Source organism: Budorcas taxicolor, chromosome 25, assembly GCF_023091745.1.
Source record: "Budorcas taxicolor isolate Tak-1 chromosome 25, Takin1.1, whole genome shotgun sequence".
Taxonomy (NCBI): Eukaryota; Metazoa; Chordata; class Mammalia; order Artiodactyla; family Bovidae; genus Budorcas; species Budorcas taxicolor.
Genome location: NC_068934.1, coordinates 27,862,945 through 27,884,943, shown reverse-complemented (window position 1 = coordinate 27,884,943; position 21,999 = coordinate 27,862,945). Strand labels below are relative to the sequence as shown.

The 21,999-nt window shown below is 35.8% G+C and overlaps 2 protein-coding genes and 1 pseudogene across 2 annotated transcripts; all 3 read right to left on the bottom strand.

Moving 5' to 3' along the window:
• Positions 1 to 6,809: 6,809 nt before the first annotated feature.
• On the bottom strand, positions 6,810 to 8,725 carry LOC128068612 (olfactory receptor 8G1-like). The gene is made up of 2 exons (XM_052661720.1): positions 7,812 to 8,725; positions 6,810 to 6,846 (listed from the first exon to the last, which is right to left on the bottom strand). Exons 1-2 carry the CDS (start codon positions 8,723 to 8,725, stop codon positions 6,810 to 6,812), a joined length of 951 nt encoding a protein of 316 aa, XP_052517680.1.
• A 5,522-nt stretch (positions 8,726 to 14,247) lies between these two features.
• On the bottom strand, positions 14,248 to 15,207 carry LOC128069249 (olfactory receptor 8G1-like). Its single transcript, XM_052662548.1, has one exon. The coding sequence runs from the start codon at positions 15,193 to 15,195 to the stop codon at positions 14,248 to 14,250; it is 948 nt and encodes a 315-aa protein (XP_052518508.1). The 5' UTR covers positions 15,196 to 15,207.
• Positions 15,208 to 20,477: 5,270 nt separating this feature from the next.
• Positions 20,478 to 21,431, bottom strand: LOC128068872 (putative olfactory receptor 8G3; annotated as a pseudogene).
• Between the last annotated feature and the right edge of the window lie 568 nt (positions 21,432 to 21,999).

Below are 21,999 nucleotides of genomic sequence, written 5' to 3'. Positions count from 1 at the left end.
AGTGTATAGAAACACATGGGATTTCTGTGTGTTGATTTTATATCCTGCAACTTTACTATATTCATTGATTAACTCTAGTAATTTTCTGGTGGAGTCTTTAGGGTTTTCTGTGTAGAGGATCATGTCATCTGCATACAGTGAGCGTTTTACTTGTTCTTTTCCAATTTGGATTCCTTTTATCTCTTTTTCTGCTCTGATTGCTGTGGCCAAAACTTCCAGAACTATGTTGAATAGTAGTGGTGAAAGTGGGCACCCTTGTCTTTTTCCTGACTTTAGGGAAAATGCTTTCAATTTTTCACCATTGAGGATAATGTTTGCTGTGGGTTTGTCATATATAGCTTTTTTAATGTTGAGATATGTTCCTTCTATTCCTGTTTTCTGGAGAGGCTTTATCATAAATGGATGTTGAATTTTGTCAAAGGCTTTCTCTGTATCTATTGAGATAATCATATGGTGTTTTTTTCTCAATTTGTTAATGTGGTGAATTACATTGATTGATTTGCAGATACTGAAGAATCCTTGCATCCCTGGGATAAAGCCCACTTGGTCATGGTGTATGATCTTTTTAATGCGGCGTTGTATTCTGATTGCTAGAATTTTGTTAAGGATTTTTGCATCTATGTTCATCAGTGATATTGGCCTGTAATTTTCTTTTTTTTGTGGCATCTTTGTCAGGTTTTGGTATTAGGGTGATGGTGGCTTCATAGAATGAGTTTGGAATTTTACCTTCGTCTGTAATTTTCTGGAAGAGTTTGAGTAGGATAGGTATTAGCTCTTCTCTAAATTTTTGGTAGAATTCAACTGTGAAACCATCTGGACCTGGGCTTTTGTTTGCAGGAAGATTTCTGATTACAGTTTCAATTTCCATACTTGTGATGGGTCTGTTAAGATTTTCTATTTCTTCCTGGTTCAGTTTTGGAAACCACTTGTAAAAGAATGAAACTAGAACACTTTCTAACACCACACACAAAAATAAACTCAAAATGGATTAAAGGTCTAAATGTAAGACCAGAAACTATAAAACTCCTAGAGGAGAACATAGGCAAAACACTCTCCGACATAAATCACAGCAGGATCCTTTATGACCCACCTCCCAGAATACTGGAAATAAAAGCGAAAATAAACAAATGGGATCTAATTAAAATTAAAAGCTTCTGCACAACAAAGTAAAATATAAGCAAGGTGAAAAGACAGCCTTCGAAATGGGAGAAAATAATAGCAAATGAAGTAACTGACAAACAACTAATTTCAAAAATATACAAGCAACTCCAACAGCTCAATTCCAGAAAAATAAAGACCCAATCAAAAAATGGGCCAAAGAACTAAATAGACATTTCTCCAAAGAAGACATACAGATGGCTAACAAACACATGAAAAGATGCTCAACATCACTCATTATTAGAGAAATGCAAATCAAAACCACAACGAGGTACCATTTCACACCAGTCAGAATGGCTGCTATCCAAAAGTCTACAAGCAATCAATGCTGGAGAGGGTATGGAGAAAACAGAACCATCTTACACTGTTGGTGGGAATGCAAACTAGTACAGCCACTATGGAGAACAGTGTGGAGATTCCTTAAAAAACTGGAAATAGACTGCCTTATGACCCAGCAATCCCACTGCTGGGCATACACACTGGGAAACCAGAATTGAAAGAGATACGTGTAGCATGATGTTCTTCGCAGCACTGGTCATAATAGCCAGGACATGGAAGCAACCTAGATGTCCATCAACAGATGAATGGATAAGAAAGCAGTGGTACATGTACATAATGGAGTATTACTCAGCCATGAAAAATAATACATTTGAACCAGTTCTAATGAGGTGGATGAAACTGGAGCCTATTATACAGAGTGTAGTAAGCCAGAAAGAAAAACACCAATACAGTATATTAACACATATACTATGGAATTTAGAAAGATGGTAATGATACCCTGTATGTGAGACAGCAAAAGAGACACAGATGTATAGAACAGTCTTTGGAGTCTGTGGGAGAGGGAGAAGGTGGGATGATATGGGAGAATGGCATTGAAACATGTATAATATCATATATGAAACGAATGGCCAGTCCAGGTTTGATGCATGATACTGGATGCTTGGGGCTGGTGCATTGGGACGACCCAGAGGGATGGTACAGGGAGGGTTGGAGGAAGGGGGGTTCAGGATGGGAACACGTGTATACCTGTGGCAGATTCATGTTGATGTATAGAAAACCAATACAATGTTGTAAAGTAATTAACCTCCAATTAAAATAAATATATTTATATTAAAAATGCTTAAAAGGAAAAAAATCATTCCATATGAAAATGCTTTATTTAAAATAACAGCTTTTGACTAAGTATTTGCAAGTGTTATGCTAATTTCTTTTATTTTAAAATTTAAGTCTCAGAAATAACCTTATTAAGTGAAAGAAGACATAAAAAGCTTGGGGAGTTTTTAGTAACCTGATCACGTAGCTAGAAAGTAACTGATCTGAGATTAAAACTCAGGCCTGATTGCAGTTAAACTTCTAACATCTCTGCTGTGAAAGCTCCCAGGAAATTTTACTTAGAGAAGCAGAGACCTGATGTTCATATTCAAATAATCGGAGGGCTGCTATGTTGATGTGTTGTGTGCTAATCCATGGTGAATAACATGTAAAAAACTGGAACTAGTAAAAATTTAGATTTTGTTTCAGTATAGGAAAAAATGAATGGCTGAGTTGCCTTGTTAAGTGTTGTGTTCTCATCATGATAAGGGTTTGATTATTTGTAGGATGATATTCTTTCAAATATGAAGAACTTGCATTCCCAGTTTAAATGCAAAGTTTTCCTACCCACACCCTTAATATCCTCTGAAATTCTTTGCCTTTATTACATTGTTTATTTTCTCAAATATATCTGAAGAGGCGCACATTTAACAAATGATTCTCCTGGTGAGCAGGTGGCTTTGATTTAAATATGATATATCTATCTACCTCTATAACAATAAGAATTATGAATATAGGTATAAAAGTTACAATAACAACTTAATACCATTCTTAATGTATCTTAATAAAAGATAGACATGTGCCATGGGGAAGGCCAGAATACCACTGAGTAAGAGCCCCTTAAAATGGCAGAAACTCTTTGGGATGCTTTTGTGTTCGGTCTGTAGTTTTTTTTTTTTTTTTTTTTTAAAGGAGGTAAGAATCTGTTGTGTGTGTGTGTGTGTATATATATATATATATATATATATATATATATATATACATATATATATATATAGTTGATTCATGTTGTTATATTGTAGAAACTAACACAACATGCTTGTAAAGTAATTATACTCCAATTTTTTTAAAGTATAAAAATTGATTAATTTAAAAAGAGACAAAACTGAAGTTACGTTAATAGAAAAATGTCCAGGCACTGCTGAATGCTTCATGTACATTAACACCTTTAGTCCTTACCACAATTCTCTGAGGTAGGTAGGGTTATTTCCTGTTTACATTAGGAAACTGAGGCACAAAGAGTTAAGAAAATTGCCCAAGTTCCTACATCTGTTAGATGGTAGAGTCAGATCTCCCAGAAAGTACAGTAGGAACATCTGCTGAGTTACTGGGCTTCCCTGATAGCTCAGTTGGTAAAGAATCTGCCTGCAATGCAGGAGACCCCAGTTCGATTCCTGGGTTGGGAAGATCCCCTGGAGAAGAGATAGGCTACCCATTCCAGTATTCTTGGGCTTCCCTTGTGGCTCAGCTGGTAAAGAATCCGCCTGCAATGTGGGAGACCTGGGTTCAATCCCTGGTTTTGGAAGATGCCCTGGAGAAGGGAGCGGCTACGCACTCCAATATTCTGGCCTGGAGAATTCCATGGACTATACAGTCCATGGGGTTGCAGAGAGTCAGACACAACTTAGCAAGCTACTCATGACTGAGCTGAGTTACTAATTCTGCCTTTCTAACATTCATTCAAAATAATGATAATTTTAAATAAAAATATGTTTATATTGCTTATTTTTATAATGTAATTTTATTATCTCTTAATTCTCACAAAATCCTTGTGAAACAGTGATAATGAATCCCAATTTCTAAAAAAAAACACTGACATTCAGATAGTTAGAAACTTTTCTAAAACTAAAAAGTGAAGAGCAAGTCATACTCAGATCTTCTGATTCCAAGTTTAGTGTTCTTTCCTTAAAAAAAAAAAAAAAAAGACAATGCAGATGCCAATTGTCCTTTTATGACTGAAAAACCACTTGTAGATTCATTCTTAAGATTTGGAGAAGTCTTCCAGGCATCCCCACCACCATTAACTGTCTATTTATTATTCACTGAAAAATTTATGGTACTAGATTATAGCTCCAGAGAGGGAGGTGAGTCTCTCAACAACATATTGTATTTCAACAGGTCCCACAGCTACATTACTTCTTCCCTGGTGCCTCAGATGGTAAAGCACCTGCCTACAATGTGAGAGACCTGGGTTCAATCCCTGGGTTGGGGAGATCTCCTAGAGAAGGAAATGGCAACCCACTCCAGTACTCTTGCCTGGAAAAGCCCATAGACAGAAGAGCCTGGTAGGCTACAGTCCATGGGGTCACAAAGAGTCGGGCACGACTGAGTGACTTCACTTTCACTTTCATAGCTAAAGAGAAATTTCATTTCTTGAGGACAATCCCTAAGGGGATATCTCAGATTATGGTGCAGCATCAATGAAAATTTACATCAAGAAATATCAGCCTATCTCTTTATTTCACTTCTATTTATGAGTTTCAATATTCTTCAAGTTTTGCAGATATTTCCCCCATTGAACTGGCCTGAAATAGTCTCACTCATAGAAATAAATTCTACCTCTCTAATTGGGTGTTGATTTTTACTTTTGCAAGTTTGTCCATTTACATGAACACAAAAGCATTTATTTAAAGTATGTATTCTCATATTATTTGTTTTGTAAGTGCATGGGTGGGTGGTAGAAATTGGTCAAGAAAATCAGAAGAGGAAAAAGTCAAGTAGGGTTAAAAGACTGATAAATTGAATGTGAAACAGAAGGGAAGGATACTTTTTCATATGATTCATACATGTGAAAAGTTATACATATGAAAGAAATATCCAAGTTTGGAAAAGAAGATCTAGGGTTCACTCTACGTATTGTGAATGATGCTATAGATTTATATGTTATCCTCTCCAGGGTAAAAGCTGAAACTCTGAGCAACTGCAGAATTAATACCAACTAATGCCATAGTTCTTCTTCCCTTGGTTTATAGACTTCAAGCATTCCTGAAAAGCAAAAAGAAGATAGGCTGATACGGCTAAATCGTCATAAGTGATGATAGTTTCTTATGATTCTAACCAACATCATGAGAACAGTTGAGTGTAGTGTCTCTTGCACAATTCAGAAAAGGAAACTTTCACAAATATTTAAGTACAAAACTTTATTAATTATTATAATATTATCTTCCCTAAATGTCTCTCATTTTGTCATTGTAGAAACTCATTTATAATAATAAATGTCTAATTTCATTAACAAAAGAGGCTGCAGGGGCAAACACTTGCATCTGCCTTTTTAAGCCAGTTTTCCGTATTTCAAAACTATAACATCTCAAATGTTATACAACATTTCCAACAATTCCTGAGACACCATTGGTTCATAATAACTTGCCTTAGTGTGCCAGTGTAACAGTGTAGCATATATTATAAATCAGATTATTTTCACATACCAACTAGGCAACAATCAAGTTATTTTTAAGAGTCTATAGATCTGTCTTCTAGATCTATACAGAGTACATTTTGTATAGATCTTCTTTATATTTTCTTACATGTTTTGAAGATCACAGAAGTTATATTATATAACAAAATATTTAAGGATGGGTATGACTGACCTAAAAAACCCTTCTTAGAATATGAGAAAGCTGAAGGAAAAAGACCTGCTCATCAATGCATTTCAGTCCATGTGTCAGAATATTAACTTTCATCTGGTTCTGATTAAATCTCTGAAGCCACTTTCCAGTAGTTTTGAATACAGGTAACAAAGAAAGTACAGAAATGAATGTGTCTGGTTCTCACATTCTAATAGACTTGATTGAATCCATGATTTGTGAATTATGAATATGAGAATTTAAATACCCTAAATCCAGCATCAAGAAATAAATTTTCACAAATAATTTATACAAATTAACTTCCTTCCTGTGTTAAAATGACCTTCAAAATCCACTTGTAATTCAGTTCTCGCTCATCAACGTAAAAAACTGCTTGTGAAAAAGCAATTGAAGCTATTATTAAGTCAAATAGAATGATAAATTTGATGCTCCTCTTTTGGGATTTCACCAATGCAGGAACCACAGGAGATGTGAGTTGGATCTCTAGATCTGGAAGATCCCCTGGAGTAAGAAATGGCACCCCACTTCAGTATTCTTACCTGAAAAATTCCATGGGCACAGGAGCTTGGTAGGCTACTGTCCATGGGGCCTCAAAGAGTTAGACATGACTGAGCAACTGAGCAAGTGTGCGTGCGCACACACACACACCCAGTGACAGTATCTTCAATTGTAACCCTGAGTTGCCTAGATTAGCAACCCATTGTCTTGGTAATGGTAAGCCTGACATGCCCAGTATATAAAGTAAGTATTCACATATTACTTCTTTTATAAGTGCATGGGCGGGTGGTAGAAATTGGTCAAGAAAACCAAAGAGGAAAAAGTCAAGCATGATTCTTTGAACCCTGATACCTCAAAAATGTTGAATTGAATGTAACTCAGAAGGGAAGAGTACTTTTTTCTTATGATTTGTAAACATGAAAGGTTATACATATGGAAGAATTATCCGAGTCTGGAAAGGAAGATGTAGTGTTCATTCTAGGAATTGTGGCTAATGTGGCTTCTGGTATAGTGCCAGAATTATGTAATAGATTCACACTTGTTTTCTAGAGTCCAGTCACACATCAGAAACAAGGTAAACTCTAGGATTCTGTAAGTATCATCTAACATTAGCAAAAAAGGATATTGTAAAAAGACTTAAAGAGAATGCATGATACACTAAACTGGATAATGAATTATAGTAGGTCATGTGATTTTCATTTATCATAAAAAAGTGCCACTTAAGAAAGCAAAATATGAAACCTGGAAATTACTGTTTATCCATCTATCTACATATATATTAGATGTAAAAATAAAAGTGTATACACTTATCTAAAATCATCTTTTATTTTCTTAACACTGTCTTTGAAAAGCAAAATATTTTAATTTTGATGAAATCCACACTATTAATTTTTATGAGTTATGATTTTGGGATCATATCTAGAAATTTTTTCCAGGCCCAAGGTTGGTTGTCAATGCAACTTAATGACTTGAGGAATCAGATATTCACAAGTTAGGGTTTGGGAAAGGTACTTTTCCAGATTAGATGTGCAAAAGTTAGAGATTACAATCATTATACTGATAGCAGTTTTGCTGTTTTCTTTTCTTTTCTTTTTTTTTTGGACAGAAGAAAGAACATTAGTGCTAACTGCTAGAAGATATTTCATTGACAGAAGGTTTTTTATCAATTGTAGACAAGAACAGAGGGAGGAACGGTGTTGTGGCTTTAAGTGGGCCCATGTATCCAGATCATCCTATTTCTTTTAATCTGTATCTCAGTGATGTTTATGAGAGAAAAACTCAGAGACAAATGGCATCACAGGCCATACAAATATGAAATAATGTCAATAGAATGCCACTAAATGTATGGATATATATTAATAAATATATATTAACATGTGGGTTAAAATTAAATATTAACTTGCACAATAAAACAGCTAGTTAATTAGACTAAAACTTCATTCTCATATTATTTCTGATCAGAAGAATATTCTTCTCTCTAGCATTTTCTTCAGGGCAACATTGACATCCCTGTTCCGTAGACTATAAATCAGGGGGTTCAGCATGGGTACAACAATAGTGTAAAACACAGAGGACACTTTCCCTTCATCCATGGAACTGACTGATGATGGCTGCAAATACATGAATGCTGCAGACCCATAGAAAATAGCAACAGCTGAGATGTGGGAGCTGCATGTGCTGAAGGCTTTAGATCTGCCCTTCACTGAAGGAATGCGGAGGACGCTGGAAATAATGAAGACGTAGGAGCTGACAATGATCAGGCTGGGGGCAAAGATGTTAACTGCGCTAAAACATAGAACCAGCAATTCGTTGACATAGGTGCTAGAGCAGGAAAGCTTTAGGAGGGACAAAAGATCACAGAAATAATGGTTGATCACATCTAATTTGCAGAAATGAACTCTAAGCGTGCAGCCTGTGTGGGCGAAGGCACATATCAATCCCATCATATACAGTCCCGAAATGAGGGAGAAACAGGCCTGATGTGACATGATAATATTATACAGCAAGGGGATACAGATGGCAACATAGCGATCATATGCCATTGCAGCCAACATGTAACACTCAGAGATGGCAAAAAGAAGGAAGAAGTAAAGCTGAGTTATGCATTCAGGGTAGGAGATGATGCTCTTCTCTGTCAAAAAGTTCACCAGCATTCTGGGGGTAATGACAGTGGACTGACAGAGGTCAATGAAAGACAAGCTGCTTAGGAAATAGTACATGGGAGTGTGCAGGCAAGAACTAAGCCCAATCAATATGATCATGCCCAGGTTCCCCACCACCGTGACCACATAGATTCCTAGGAAAAGGAGGAAAAGGGGCAGCTGGAGTCGTGGCTGTTCTGTGAGGCCAGCAAGGATGAATTCAGTCACTGATGAGTGATTTCCAGGGTCCATTTTCTTCTCTGCAGGTTCTAAGTTTGAAAACAGAAAAATGAGTGCACGTGTGTGTGTGTGTGTTTGTGTATGTGTGTGTATGACAGAGATAGAGGCTTATGCATATATGTATGTGTGTGTGTGTGTGTGTGTTTGTTGGTGTGAGAGGCAGAGAATAATTCTGCAGAGATCATTCTTTATCCATCATCAGAGGACACACATAATGAAGGGAATTCTCCAGTATATCCTGCTACTGTAGGATAAACAATCATTCTGGTTGATTTAGAATAGAAATTATAAACTTCAAGCTGTTTATAATTAAGATATTTCATAAAGTTTAAGAGAAACAATTTATAAATTTTTAAAGCCAGTCAAAAGAAATATTTCTAATATTATTTCTGAGTATTCATCTTTCCTCCAAATTTTTATGTTTATATATTAATATCATCAATGTCAAGTGGCATAGAACTTTCCTTTCATTTATAATAAGTAATATAGTGTATGCTTTCTTTTCTTTTTTTTTTTTTTAGTGTATGCTTTCTATAATTAATAAAGAAAGGATTCACAAGTCTTTGAAAAGTAATTATATTAGTTGGGGTTATATTCTTTAGTAACATCTCAACTGGAAATATCTGATGACCAGTATCATTTCACCTGAGATCAATGCTTTAATGGCTCAGCTTCCTTCTCCCTGGATTTTGACTCCAGAGGGCAGAAATGCAACTGCTTGGCAGACATCATGTTTATACCTCAACAGATTTTCCCACCCCAGGAACCATTCATTCTTCTTATCCTAAATAGGATAATCTTAGGGGTGAGAATATAATGGCCTAAATAGAAGCCATGTACTCTACCACTATGACCAGGGCATCACTGTACTGAGATTGATCTATACAGAAACCCTTAAGTATTAGGTATGCCAATATTTTAAAAATATAATCATGTATTTTGTACATGTTCTCAAAAGAATTCAAAGATGGTAGAGATGTGGATGAGTAAAGTACATGCAAAATTTTCAATACTAGTCAACAGTGATATGTTTTTTTAAAGACCAGTGTACCTTTGGTCTAGATTTGCAAAGGAAATGAGTAGGTACTAGAAAATAGAAATTCATATTCTTAACACTCAAGCAATATTTGGACTATTGTGTTCAGTTTGAAGTAAAATACTGTGTGTGATAAAGGAGAAGCTGCACAGTTTCATAAATATGATCTAGAAATATGGTATTTTAAGATGGCTAAAACAATCAAATTTTTTTTTCCAGCAAAGGAAAAATTCTTGTGACACTGGGCAGTTATCTCAATGTTCATTATATGGCAGTGAGAGGTACTGAACTTATTTTATATGTTCAAGAGATTGAGTAAAATTAACTGCTTCAAATTATGGAAAGAAATATTTGGTTTTACAGCAAAGACAAATATCCCTATCATCAGACACACCCCAAGCTGACAATCATAAAATTTGAGCTCAGACTGAGAAACCATGTGCATAGCACGTATTCTTTAAGGACACACCTAATGAGTAGTTGGATTTAACGTACTTCTATTATCTTCATTCTAATGGAACCTGAATATGGTGGACAGTAGGAGACTGAATCCTCAGCTAAACACCATTCTTGCTGTGTGGTCTTGAGATAACATGTTTACTCTCCAACATTCTGAAAAACAGAAACAATAAAATCTACCTTCCATGTAAATTCTGATAAATGATTCCTATGAGATGCTTAGCATGGTCCATACCTTTGGAAAGACCTTAATACTGTCAATGTTATTTAATTTTGATCTATTGAGTTTGTTCCATTATATCTTTTGGTTCAGTGTCATTTTCATTTCTGCTATAATGGCTGGCTGCATATTGTCACTCTGGTTATTTAACTTATATGCATAGTACATCATGAGAATCGCTGGGCTGAATGAAGCACAAGCTGGAATCAAGATTTCTGGGAGAAATATCAATAACCTCAGATATGCAGATGACACCACCCTTATGACAGAAAACGAAGAAGAACTAAAGAGCCTCTTGATGAAAGTGAAAGAGGAGAGTGAAATATCTGGTTTAAAACTCAACATTGAGAAAACTAAGGTCATGGCATCTGATCCCATCACTTCATGGCAAATAGATGGGGAAACAGTGGAAAGAGTGACAGATTCTATTTTTTTGGGCTCCAAAATCATTGCAGATGGTGACTGCAGCCCTGAAATTAAGAGACACTTGTTCCTTGGAAGAAAAGATATGACCAACCTAGACAGCATATTCAAAAGCAGAGACATTACTTTGCCAACAAAGGTTGGTCTGGTCAAAGCTATGGTTTTTCCAGCAGTCATGTATGGATGTGAGAGTTGGACTATAAAGAAAGCTGAGTGCTGAAGAATTGATGCTTTTGAACTGTGGTGTTGGAAAAGACTCTTGAGAGTCCCTTGAACTTCAAGGAGATCCAACAAGTCCACCCTAATGGAAACCAGTCCTGATTATTCATTGGAAGGGCTGATGTTGAATCTGAAACTCCAATAGTTGGCCACCTGATGTGAAGAACTGAATCATTTGAAAAGACCCTGATGCTGGGAAGGGTTGAGGGCAGGAGAAGAAGGGGATGATGGAGGATAAGATGGTTAGATGACATCAATGATTCAATGGACATGAGTTTAGGTAAACTCTGGGAGTTGGTGATGGACAGGGAGGCCTTGTGTGCTGCAGTCCATGGGGTCACAAGTAGTTGGATACAACTGAGCCACTGAACTGAACTGAACTGATGTTGGCTGGAATTTTTTTTTTTCTTAAGACATTTTCTTGTCCCTCCTTTCTACCTAAATACATACAATGATCGTGAAATTTGGAGTTTTTACTAAATATAAACTTCCTAAATATTAATATTTTATAAGGTATCCAAATGAAGTTTGAATAAATTTCTGTCATTCAATGATTTATTTCACCCAACAACAAAAATTTTTATTTTTATGTCTTACCAGGTGTCACATGTTTTAAGTATTATACAAAACAGCATTTGATAGAATTTCTTTTATGACTCATTATATTTCTTTATCTTCTCTCACACAGTCCCAGTGTATCTGATGAAATATATTCAATAGTTAGAGTCCTTGAGTTAAAGGCTTTAATAATGGAAATCCCAGTTATAAGATCATTTTCTGTGTGCTGAGGATACCTTTCTCATGTTTACATTTAGTACGTGCTTAATTCTGTATCAATTATTATGAGTTATTTATCAGCTTTTCTTCTATACTAGACTGTTAACTCAATACAGTGTTTGGCACAATGCCTTATATACAAGTATCAATAAATATGATTTTTAATAAAATTCTTGAAAGGAGTGTAGTGATAAGCTAACATAGACTCCAACACAAGTGAACAAAGCTCTCACACTACCTGAGTTGAAATGAGTAAACAAAGAAATACTGGCCATACTTTTATCCAGCAGACACAGAGAGATGATAAGGGAACCTTTGCTCCTCAGGGAGTGTGGATATTAGAGTGAGGAGTGACAGAGACAGAAAAATAGCTACTCACATCTTTTCATCTGAGGGACCTAGAACAGAAGATTCAACTTTCTAAAGTCCTGGACTGGGATGCAGATACATCTCTCTTTGTCCCCAAAACACCAGTGCTGTGTATTCTTCTCCTCTATTTCTCTGTAGGGAAAATGGTTCTGGTGATGCAGGTGGATAGTTCTGAGTACTAACCTTGCAGAACTTCTTGTTGTAGGGTCATAACCTAGAAGACTCTGTTGAAATAATTGTGAGTCACTGGTCCTAGCTTCTGCTGAAGTCGATGGCCCCATGCAAATGTTGGTTGATGTGAATGGTGACTTATAATCTGAGTATTGATGCTAAGAGTCAGATGAGGAACAGATAATGCTAATGATCTCCCATTAGGATCATATCCCACACATATCAACTCTTGGGAAGAGTTACAATTAGCAATTCCCTCTTCTCCCATTGACTCTCTAGTGTTTAATTGACTCTCTAGTGTTTAATAGTGTCATATCATTGTAATTTATCATTTTTGTTAGATTATAGGTTGGAAGAAAGGCTGGGATAGATCTTATTAGAACTCTGGTGAATTTCATGTCAAGCTATATAAGAACTCAAAATTTTAGGAAAATTTTAAGACCTGCGTTAAAGGAACACTCTAAAGTGATTTCACAAAAGAGATTAAAAAAATAAAAATAAATTTGTGCGCAATATTTGAACAATTTTTTTCTCATTGACATATATTAACTGTATTCAGATGCCATGATGTATTTATAAAGCAGTAGTACTTGAAATATTTTAACATGTAGGCTGCAGGAAGGTTTCAACTGGTTACTGTCATAATCCCATGAAAAGTTCCTAACAAGTAGAATAAGTTAATGACTTTATCTAACTCTATAAAAAAAGAAATATTTAGGAATAATATAGAAATATGTCACTTAATGTGAAAAAGTTTACTAGTTGTTGTTTGCTTAATGCATAGAATAATTAAAAATCATGTTCTGGTTCAAAGTGACAGCCTAGGAAGATCCACAACTCTGATTGCAGCAATATAGCAAAATGTATTGTATTTTCCCTGTATCTTAAAAACAAATTTATTGAACTGTAATTTACATGTGGTAAAATTCTACTTATTAAGAATTTTCTCAATATCAATATAGGTGAAGTTCTTCTGCTTGGGTATAGGAAACCATGATAATCTAGACTGGAGTATTTGAGTTCCAGATACCAATGTATCTCCAAATTTGTTATGTTGACCCATCAGATACCAACCATACATACTATTTTTTAACACATGTAGACTGCATGCTTGAAAACCAAGAGTTTTGTTTCAAGGATATTGGCTTTTTAACTTTATTTAATGACTTAAGAAATCAGCTGTTCACAAGTTATCTTACCTGCACTGGGGCTTGATACAGAAGCTACTTACATTCATGCTTCTAAGTTTTTGTATAGAAATAATTTATGATGTCATCAGTTTTATTGCAGGTCTTTGAAGAACTCATCAAATATAAATTTAATTGATTTTAACTTGGCGGATTCATGTTGATGTATGGCAAAACCAATACAGTATTGTAAAGTAAAATAAAGTAAAAGAAAAAAAAAGAAAAATAAATAAATAAATAAAAATATTGAGAACTGAAAAAAAAAAGTCATATGTAGCTAATTAGAGAAAGTAATGGACAAAGACAGTATGAGATATACACAGCTTCACATAAATGTTTTTAAAAAGGAAATAAGGAAGTTATCAAAGTCTTTCTAGTGTCAAGAACTATTTTAGGTCCTGAAGATATGGAAGTAAAATACAAGCATGGGGGTAACCTTTATGAACATTACAGTAGATATATATTTTGGACAGTAAGCATGCAAGTACACACCAAAAACAATAAATGGCATAGTAGGAGGCATATGGGTTTAAGCAATGTAACAAAGCATGAAACTTTGTTTTTAACTCAGATTTTAAGCTCTGGTAAGGATTTTGAAGTAAGGGAATCATACATCCATTCAATGTAATAAGCAATGACTAGATCTAAAATATCATGCTCATGTTATGTCTGGTCACAAAAATACTCTTCTCTCAAGAATTTTCTTCAGGGCAACATTGACATCTTTATTCCTGAGGCTGTAGATTAGGGGATTCAGCAATGGCACAACAATAGTATAAAACACAGAGGACACTTTCCCTTGGTCCATGGAACTCACAGATGATGGCTGTAGGTACATGAATGCTTCAGATCCATAGAAAATAGTGACAGCTGAGATGTGGGAGCTGCATGTGCTGAAGGCTTTGGACCTGCCCTCCATGGAACGAATGTGGAGGATGCTGGAGATGATGAAGATGTAGGAGCTGAGGATGGTCAGGATGGGGGCAAAGATGTTAAGTGCACCAAAGCATAGAACCAGTATTTCGTTGACATAGGTGCTAGAGCAGGAGAGCTTTAGGAGAGGTAGAAGATCACAGAAATAATGGTTGATCACATCTAATTTGCAGAAATGAACCCTAAGCATGCAGCCTGTGTGAGAGAATGCACATACCAATCCCATCATATACACTCCCGAAATGAGGGAGAAACAGGCCTGATGTGACATGATGGAATTATACAGCAAGGGGCTACAGATGGCAACATAGCGGTCATATGCCATTGCAGCCAACAGGTAACATTCTGCAATTATAAAAACAAGAAAGAAAAAGAGCTGGGTCATGCATTCAGGGTAGGAGATGATGTTCTTCTCTGTCACAAAGTTCGCCAGCATTTTGGGGGTAACGACAGTGGACTGACAGAGGTCAATGAAGGACAAACTGCTTAGGAAATAGTACATGGGGGTGTGCAGGCGAGAACTGAGCCCAATCAGTATGATCATGCCCACATTCCCCACCACCGTGACCACATAGATTCCTAGGAAGAGGAGGAAAAGGGGCAGCTGGAGTCGTGGCTGTTCTGTGAGCCCAGCAAGGATGAACTCAGTCACTGAGGAGTGATTTTCTGCTGCCATTTCCATCTGCATAGTCTCTGGAGGGGAAAGAGTAAAACACTGTCATTGGAGGGAATTCATTCCGTTCTTTTTAATTTGGAGCAGAGTGCTCCATATAAATGATTCACATTTTTGGCATCCTGTCCACCTGTATAATCACTTAACTCTGTGTCTATTTATGGAAGGAAAGTGCATCTAAAGCCAGAAAGAAAGACACCAATACAGTATACTAACGCATATATATAGAATTTAGAAAGACGGTAACGATAACCCTCTATGCGAGATAGCAAAAGAGACACAGATGTATAGAACAGTCTTTTGGACTCTATGGGATAAGGAGAGGGTGGGATGATTTGGGAGAGTGGCATTGAAACATGTATAATATCATATAAGAAATGAATCACCAGTCCGGGTTCAATGCAGGATACAGGATGCTTGGGGCTAGTGCACTGGGATGACCCAGAGTGATGGTACAGGGAGGAAGGAGGGAGGGGGGTTCAGGATGGGGAACATGGGTACACTCGTGGCTGATTCATGTTGATGTATGGCAAAACCAATACAATGTTGTAATTAGCCTCCAATTAAAATAAATAAATTAAAAAAGAAATCTCAATAAAAAATAAATTCAATATTTATAAAGCCTCATTTTCAAATATAATAAATATATTTTCTTTTTTTAAATGTAAATTTATTTATTTTAATTGGAGGTTAATTATATTACCATATTGTATTGATTTTGCTTCTATTAAAGCTTTTAGCCATGTTTATAATAATAAAAACATGCATGGCAGCTTTATGCATAACAATGCAAATTGGAAACAATTCAAATTTATGTCCATCACTGATGAATAGATGAGTGAGTCATAGTATAGTAGGTACATACATAATCATATGCCTATCCACATATATACATATATGTATGTGTATATATAAACATATACAGCAACATATATTGATGGTATCTATAGATTGGATTTAAAGTGTGACATTCAGATCTTTTAATTTATCATCAACCACAAACTGCCTCATCCATCTACCCTTTGATGCCATGTCAGTATTACCATTTTCTATTTATGCCATAAAAACCAACCCTGAATATTCATTGGACAGGATTGTTGCTGAAGCTGAAGCTCCAATACTTTTGCCACCTGATGTGAAGAGCTGACTCATTGGAAAAGACCCTGATGCTGGAAAAGATTGAAGGCTAAAGGAGAAGTAGGCAGCAGCTGTCTGTCTTTTTTTTTTTTCCCACATGAAATAATCCTATCATCTCTCTTTGTCTCTGTTGTGTGGTAAATATGTTCTCTTTTCTTTTCAATCTTACTTAAGTTAGAAATCATCATGAAAACATTCTCTAACACCTTGTAATTGATTTAACTTTCCCACTTTACATTCAGAAAACCGTCATTTCTAAACAGCACATTTTTAGACTTGCGATATATTGTAAGTCAGTTGATACAACGAATCATATTTATTCTCCTCTGTATAACAAGTATATTGCATAGTGTTTAGGACATAGGGGGATATAAATGGGATTTTATAAGTAATTCCATACGAGAATATATGAAGACTATTTGCCTGAATTTTCTTGGTATTATTTCCAGGCTTAATAGTCTCAAGCCACAAATGTGAGATGAATGCACTCACCTTTCTTCTTGCTGGAAATCTCAATACCAAATTTTGTTTGCAACATTCTTCCTTTGACTCAGAAGATAGCTCTGTATTGGTGTCAGGAATGATAGGTACCCAGCTTTCTGCTGTCTTTAGTGTTGAGAGGGCTGGCACAGACCCTTTTGAAGCTGGTCTATATCACAGGTCAGCATCTCTAATTCTAAGTCTTCAGTGTGTGTTTCTTCAGCTTCAAGGTAGCAAACACCTGCACCTTTTTCAGTTCTCCCTTGAGCGGTTGTGATCACTGTGCTATGAAGGTGTGTCACGGATATCAAATAAGCCAGGCAATAAATAACATGGAGTCAAATACTCTCCAAGGATTTCCATTTCTCAGAAGACAAGCTCTTGAGAAAGAAGCAGCTGTGGTTGACATGTCCCCAGTTGTCTATCTTTTTCCTTAAGAGGAATTCTCTGTCAATCCTGAACTCAACAATTAGTGACCAAGATTTCTTCACAGGATCACCTGGAGATTTTTTCAAAATAAAATCCTCAACCAGCATCAGATCCTTCTCAAGAGCATTTGAGATTTTGAAATTCTGCATCTCATACAAGCTCCTGGCCAGTTCTAGTTTTTCCTAGTCCACTCTGTGAGTAAAAGGTTTTAGAGGATTGGGCAACATTCTGACAAGTTATCTTAATGTTAAAATCGAAACAATTTTTAATATGATGAGGTAAATCATTTATCCTTGCAAAAATGTATTTAATCCATTTTACATGTAAATACAAAATATACATATTAATTCAAGTCAAATCTATATGTTATTGGATTTAAAGTTATGGGGTAAGAATTCAGAATATTGACAATTTTTGATCTTTTAGGTGCTCACTATTAATGATTCTTGTGCTAAGCTGCATATATAAAACATTTTGTTAGGCGCTTATGCTTCATGTTTCCTCTGTTCTTATGTATTGTATTTTCACTTTTTGTTCTACAACAGGAAAATTGGAAACAGAAATGATTGAATTAAGGTAAATTGCACACTCAAGTCAGGAGAAATCTTATAGTTAAATATAAGAAGACTCAGTTTTATTTTTTACCAGTTTATACTTTTGTTACATTGAAAGTAAAAGTCACTCAGTTGTTTCTGATTCCTTGTGACCGCATGGACTATGAGTCCACAGAATTCTCCAGGCCAGAATACTGGAGTGGTTAGCCTTTCCCTTCTCCCTGGGATCTTCCCAACCCATGTCTCCTGCTTTGCAGGTGGATTCTTTACAAGCTGAGCCACAAGGGAAGTTAATGCTTCTCAATTTTAGATATTCATTTAAACTCATTAAAAAAATTATCAGGGAAGTTTTTTTTCTTTTAATTTCAATACCGAGGTTGAACCCTATGCCAATTAAGTCAAAATTTCAGGGTGTGAGGTCAGATATCAATATTTTTCAAAAGCTCCTCAACTTTAAATGTGCATGGGAATAACCTAAGGATCTTGATCAAAAGCAGATTCTTATAGTAAGTCTTTTTTTTTTTTTAAGGCTACTAGTTTAAATTTTATTTTATTAATATAAATTTATTTATTTCAATTGGAGGTTAATTACTTTACAATAGATTTGAGATTATACATTTTAAATAAAATCTTTCAGATTTTGCCACTGCTTCTCATCTATCGACCACTCTGAGAAACAAGGTTCTAGAGGGTCTCTTGTTTTGAATACCTTCCACTGGAGTTCTTTCAGATTCAAGGAAAATCCACCCTACCCATGCACCAAAAATCTTTTAGCTTTGTGTGTGCTATGGCTGCAGGATTCTGATATGTTTGGAGAAGAATACTGTGTGTCTGGAATGCCACTGTATAAGTGAACAGACTATGATTGAAGTTGCTTCAGTGTGCCAAATAAAAGAAGTAAAAAAGAGTTGGAATTTGGTAAAGGTCAGATATAGAAAGAATGTAAACAAGAAGTAAAGAGATCATTCCTATACTTATTCAGAAATTAAAAATATGAAGAGATCCAATAAGCCATATGTTCATTTCTGACAGGCTATATGTTCTGATTTAGCTGATTTATATATATATTTATATATTCTGGACTATATATAGCAGACTAGGAATTATGCCTAAGGTAGAAGTTGTAATTGTAGCCATTCTACCTTCTTTTATAGTATTGATGAATAGTAGGTCAAATAATATGAAAATAATAAGACAAATAATATGAAAATTAAGTCAAATAACATGAAATAGATGAAGATGAATGTTTGCCATTGATGAATGAATGGATAATGAAATACACGTGTGGTAAATAAAATTATGTTACATATATATATAGTTGCATATTTGGACACTATAGGTGAATAAGGCAGCACACTACCCAAAGAATGTCGATCTGTCAGTAATGAGTAAGATGGTTTGAACTGAGAAGAGGCTGACGACAACTGGGTATTCAGAGTTTCATGTGAATTTATAGTTACCAGATGTTAATGCCCAGAAGCTTAAAAGGAACAATATGAGGGGAGATATGAGATGTTTCCAAGATAAAACTGACAAGAAATGGCAATTGTTTATAACTTATATAGCAAAAGGCGTGAACCTCATGAAAGTAATACAACTTACAGAATTTGGGTTTATTATGAGTAGCTGTTAACATACATTTATTGTTGTAGTTTAGTGGCAAGGTTATGTTGGATGGACGCTTTGCAACCCTGTGGACTGTAGCCTGCAGGCTCCTCTCTCCATGGGATTTCTCAGGCAAGAATACTGGAGTGGGTTACCAGTTCCTTCTCCAGGGGATCTTTCCCACCCAAGGGCTGAACCCACGTCTCCTGCATTGGCAGCTGTCTTCTTTACCGCTGAGCCACCAGGGAAGCACCTGTTACATAAACAGTATAGCACTAATGGTTTAAAGATAAAAATGTGTTGAGCTACTTGTGTAGAAATTGTTGGTATTGAACATGATAATTTGAATCTCTTTGATAAGTCTTATCATAAGATTCTGCAGTCACTCTGCATTTGGTGTTTTTGCTTGATCAACACAGGTTTGAAATATTTTGATTATTTTCATTAAATCAAATGAAATAAAAGTAAAAATAGCATTGGAGAGATCTAACAAAAAGCAATACAATCTCACACAAAAGGTAGATGCTTAATGTGTAGAAAGAAATTACTGGGAAGGCCTTACACCTACCCACAATTACATAGAGCCAATAGATTACTTTGAGTAAAATTACCATTCTCGGAGCCAGACATTCTAGCCTCTGTCTTTATTATGTTTGGGACTATGGGGACATTTACTCAAAGTAAACAGGCTTCAGTTGATTAATCTCTCAAATGGAAACAATACTAAGGCTTGCCTTGAGGGAATATCATAAATATTAAAGAAAGTTGTCTAATATAAAGTGCTGGGCACATTGTTTGATATTTTATACTATCTCAATAATAATATGTCATAACTTTATGATGATCATCATAGTTATTCTTGTTTTTTTTAATATTACACTGAAACTTTAAATCTTGAGTCTCTGACTTTATTCTTGATATTTCTCCATAGTCATATAACACAAATTCAAAAGTTTTAGCCTGAAGAGAATTTGGGAAATGTATTGTCTGAGAAAACGATCCTGAATTTCCAAAAATTTGAACAATAAAAATAAAATATTACATATCTCAGTAAAGCAAAGGTTTATTTCTGATATGGCACCAACACTGAGTCTATTCATCTACATTTTCAACTGTCCAGAATTTTCTTCAGGGCCAATTTGACATCCTTATTCTGCAGAGTGTAGATCAGAGGGTTCAGCATGGGCACAGTGCAGGTATAAAACCCTTGTCTTTATATGAGCCCCTTGGTCCATGGGACTCACAGATGATGACTGCAGGTACATGAATGTTGCAGATCCATGGAAAACAGCAACAGGAAAGATGTGGGAACTGCAGGTGCTAAAGGCTTTGGACCTGCCCTCCGTGGAGTGTATGTGGAAGGTTTTGTAGAGAATGAAGATGGAGAAGATAAGAATAGTTAAGACAGAAATCAGGACATTGAAAGAACTGTAGACTAGAGCCAAAAAATTGTTGAAATAGATGCTAGAACAGGATAGCTCCAAGAGTGAAAAAACATTGCAGAAATAATGGTTAACCACATTGGCCTTGCAGAAATAGAGTCTCAAGATAAGGCAAGTATGGAAGGTCGACTGAGTGATTCACAAGACATAAATTGCTGCTGTGAGCTGGAAGCACCTATAATAAGACATGAATGCATTATAAAGCAAGGGGTTACAGATAGCAACGTAGTAGTCATATGCCATTTCAGCCAACAAATAACTCTCTGCAATAATAAAAAGAAGAAAGAAATAGAGCTGAGTCAAGCATTCAGGGTAGGAGACGACATTTTTCTCTGTAACAAAGTTCACCAGCATTTTGAGGGTAATGACAGTGGACTGACAGAGATCAATAAAGGACAAGTTGCCAAGGAAATAGTACATGCGGGTGTTCAGGTGAGAACTGACCCCCATCAGTGTGATCATGCCCTGGTTCCCCACTACCGTGACCAAATAGATTCCTAGGAAGAGGAGGAAAAGGGGCAGCTGGAATTGTGGCTGTTCTGTGAGGCAGCGAGGATGAACTCACTGAGGAGTGATTTCCAGGGTCCATTTTCTTCTCGGCAGATTCTAATTAAAAAAACAGAAAATGAATGTATTTCTGTGTGTGTGTGTGTGAGAGAGAGAGACGACACACACACACACACACACACACAGAGACAGAGAGAGAGAGACAGAGAGAGAGAGAGAGAGAGGCAGAGAGTAATTCTGTGGAGATCATTCTTTATCCTTCATCAGAGGACATACATGATGCAGGGAATTCTCCAGTATCTCCTACTACTCGAGGACAAACAATCATTCTGGTTGAACTAGAACAGAAATTATAAACATCAAGAACTTTATAATTAAGAAATTTCATAAAGTTTAAGAGAAACAATTTATAGATGTTTAAAGTCAGTCAACATGAAGATTTCTAGTATTATTTCTGAGTACTCTTCTTTCCTCCAAGTTTCTCTGTTGATATATTAATATCATGCATGTCAAATGACATAGCATTTTCCTTCCATTTATAATAAATAATAGTAGTGTGTGCTTTCTATAATTAATGCAAGAGGATTCACCAGTCTGTGGAAAGTAGTTATATTAGTTGGGGCTGTCTTTAATAACATATCAAGTGAAAATACCTGAAATGTGAC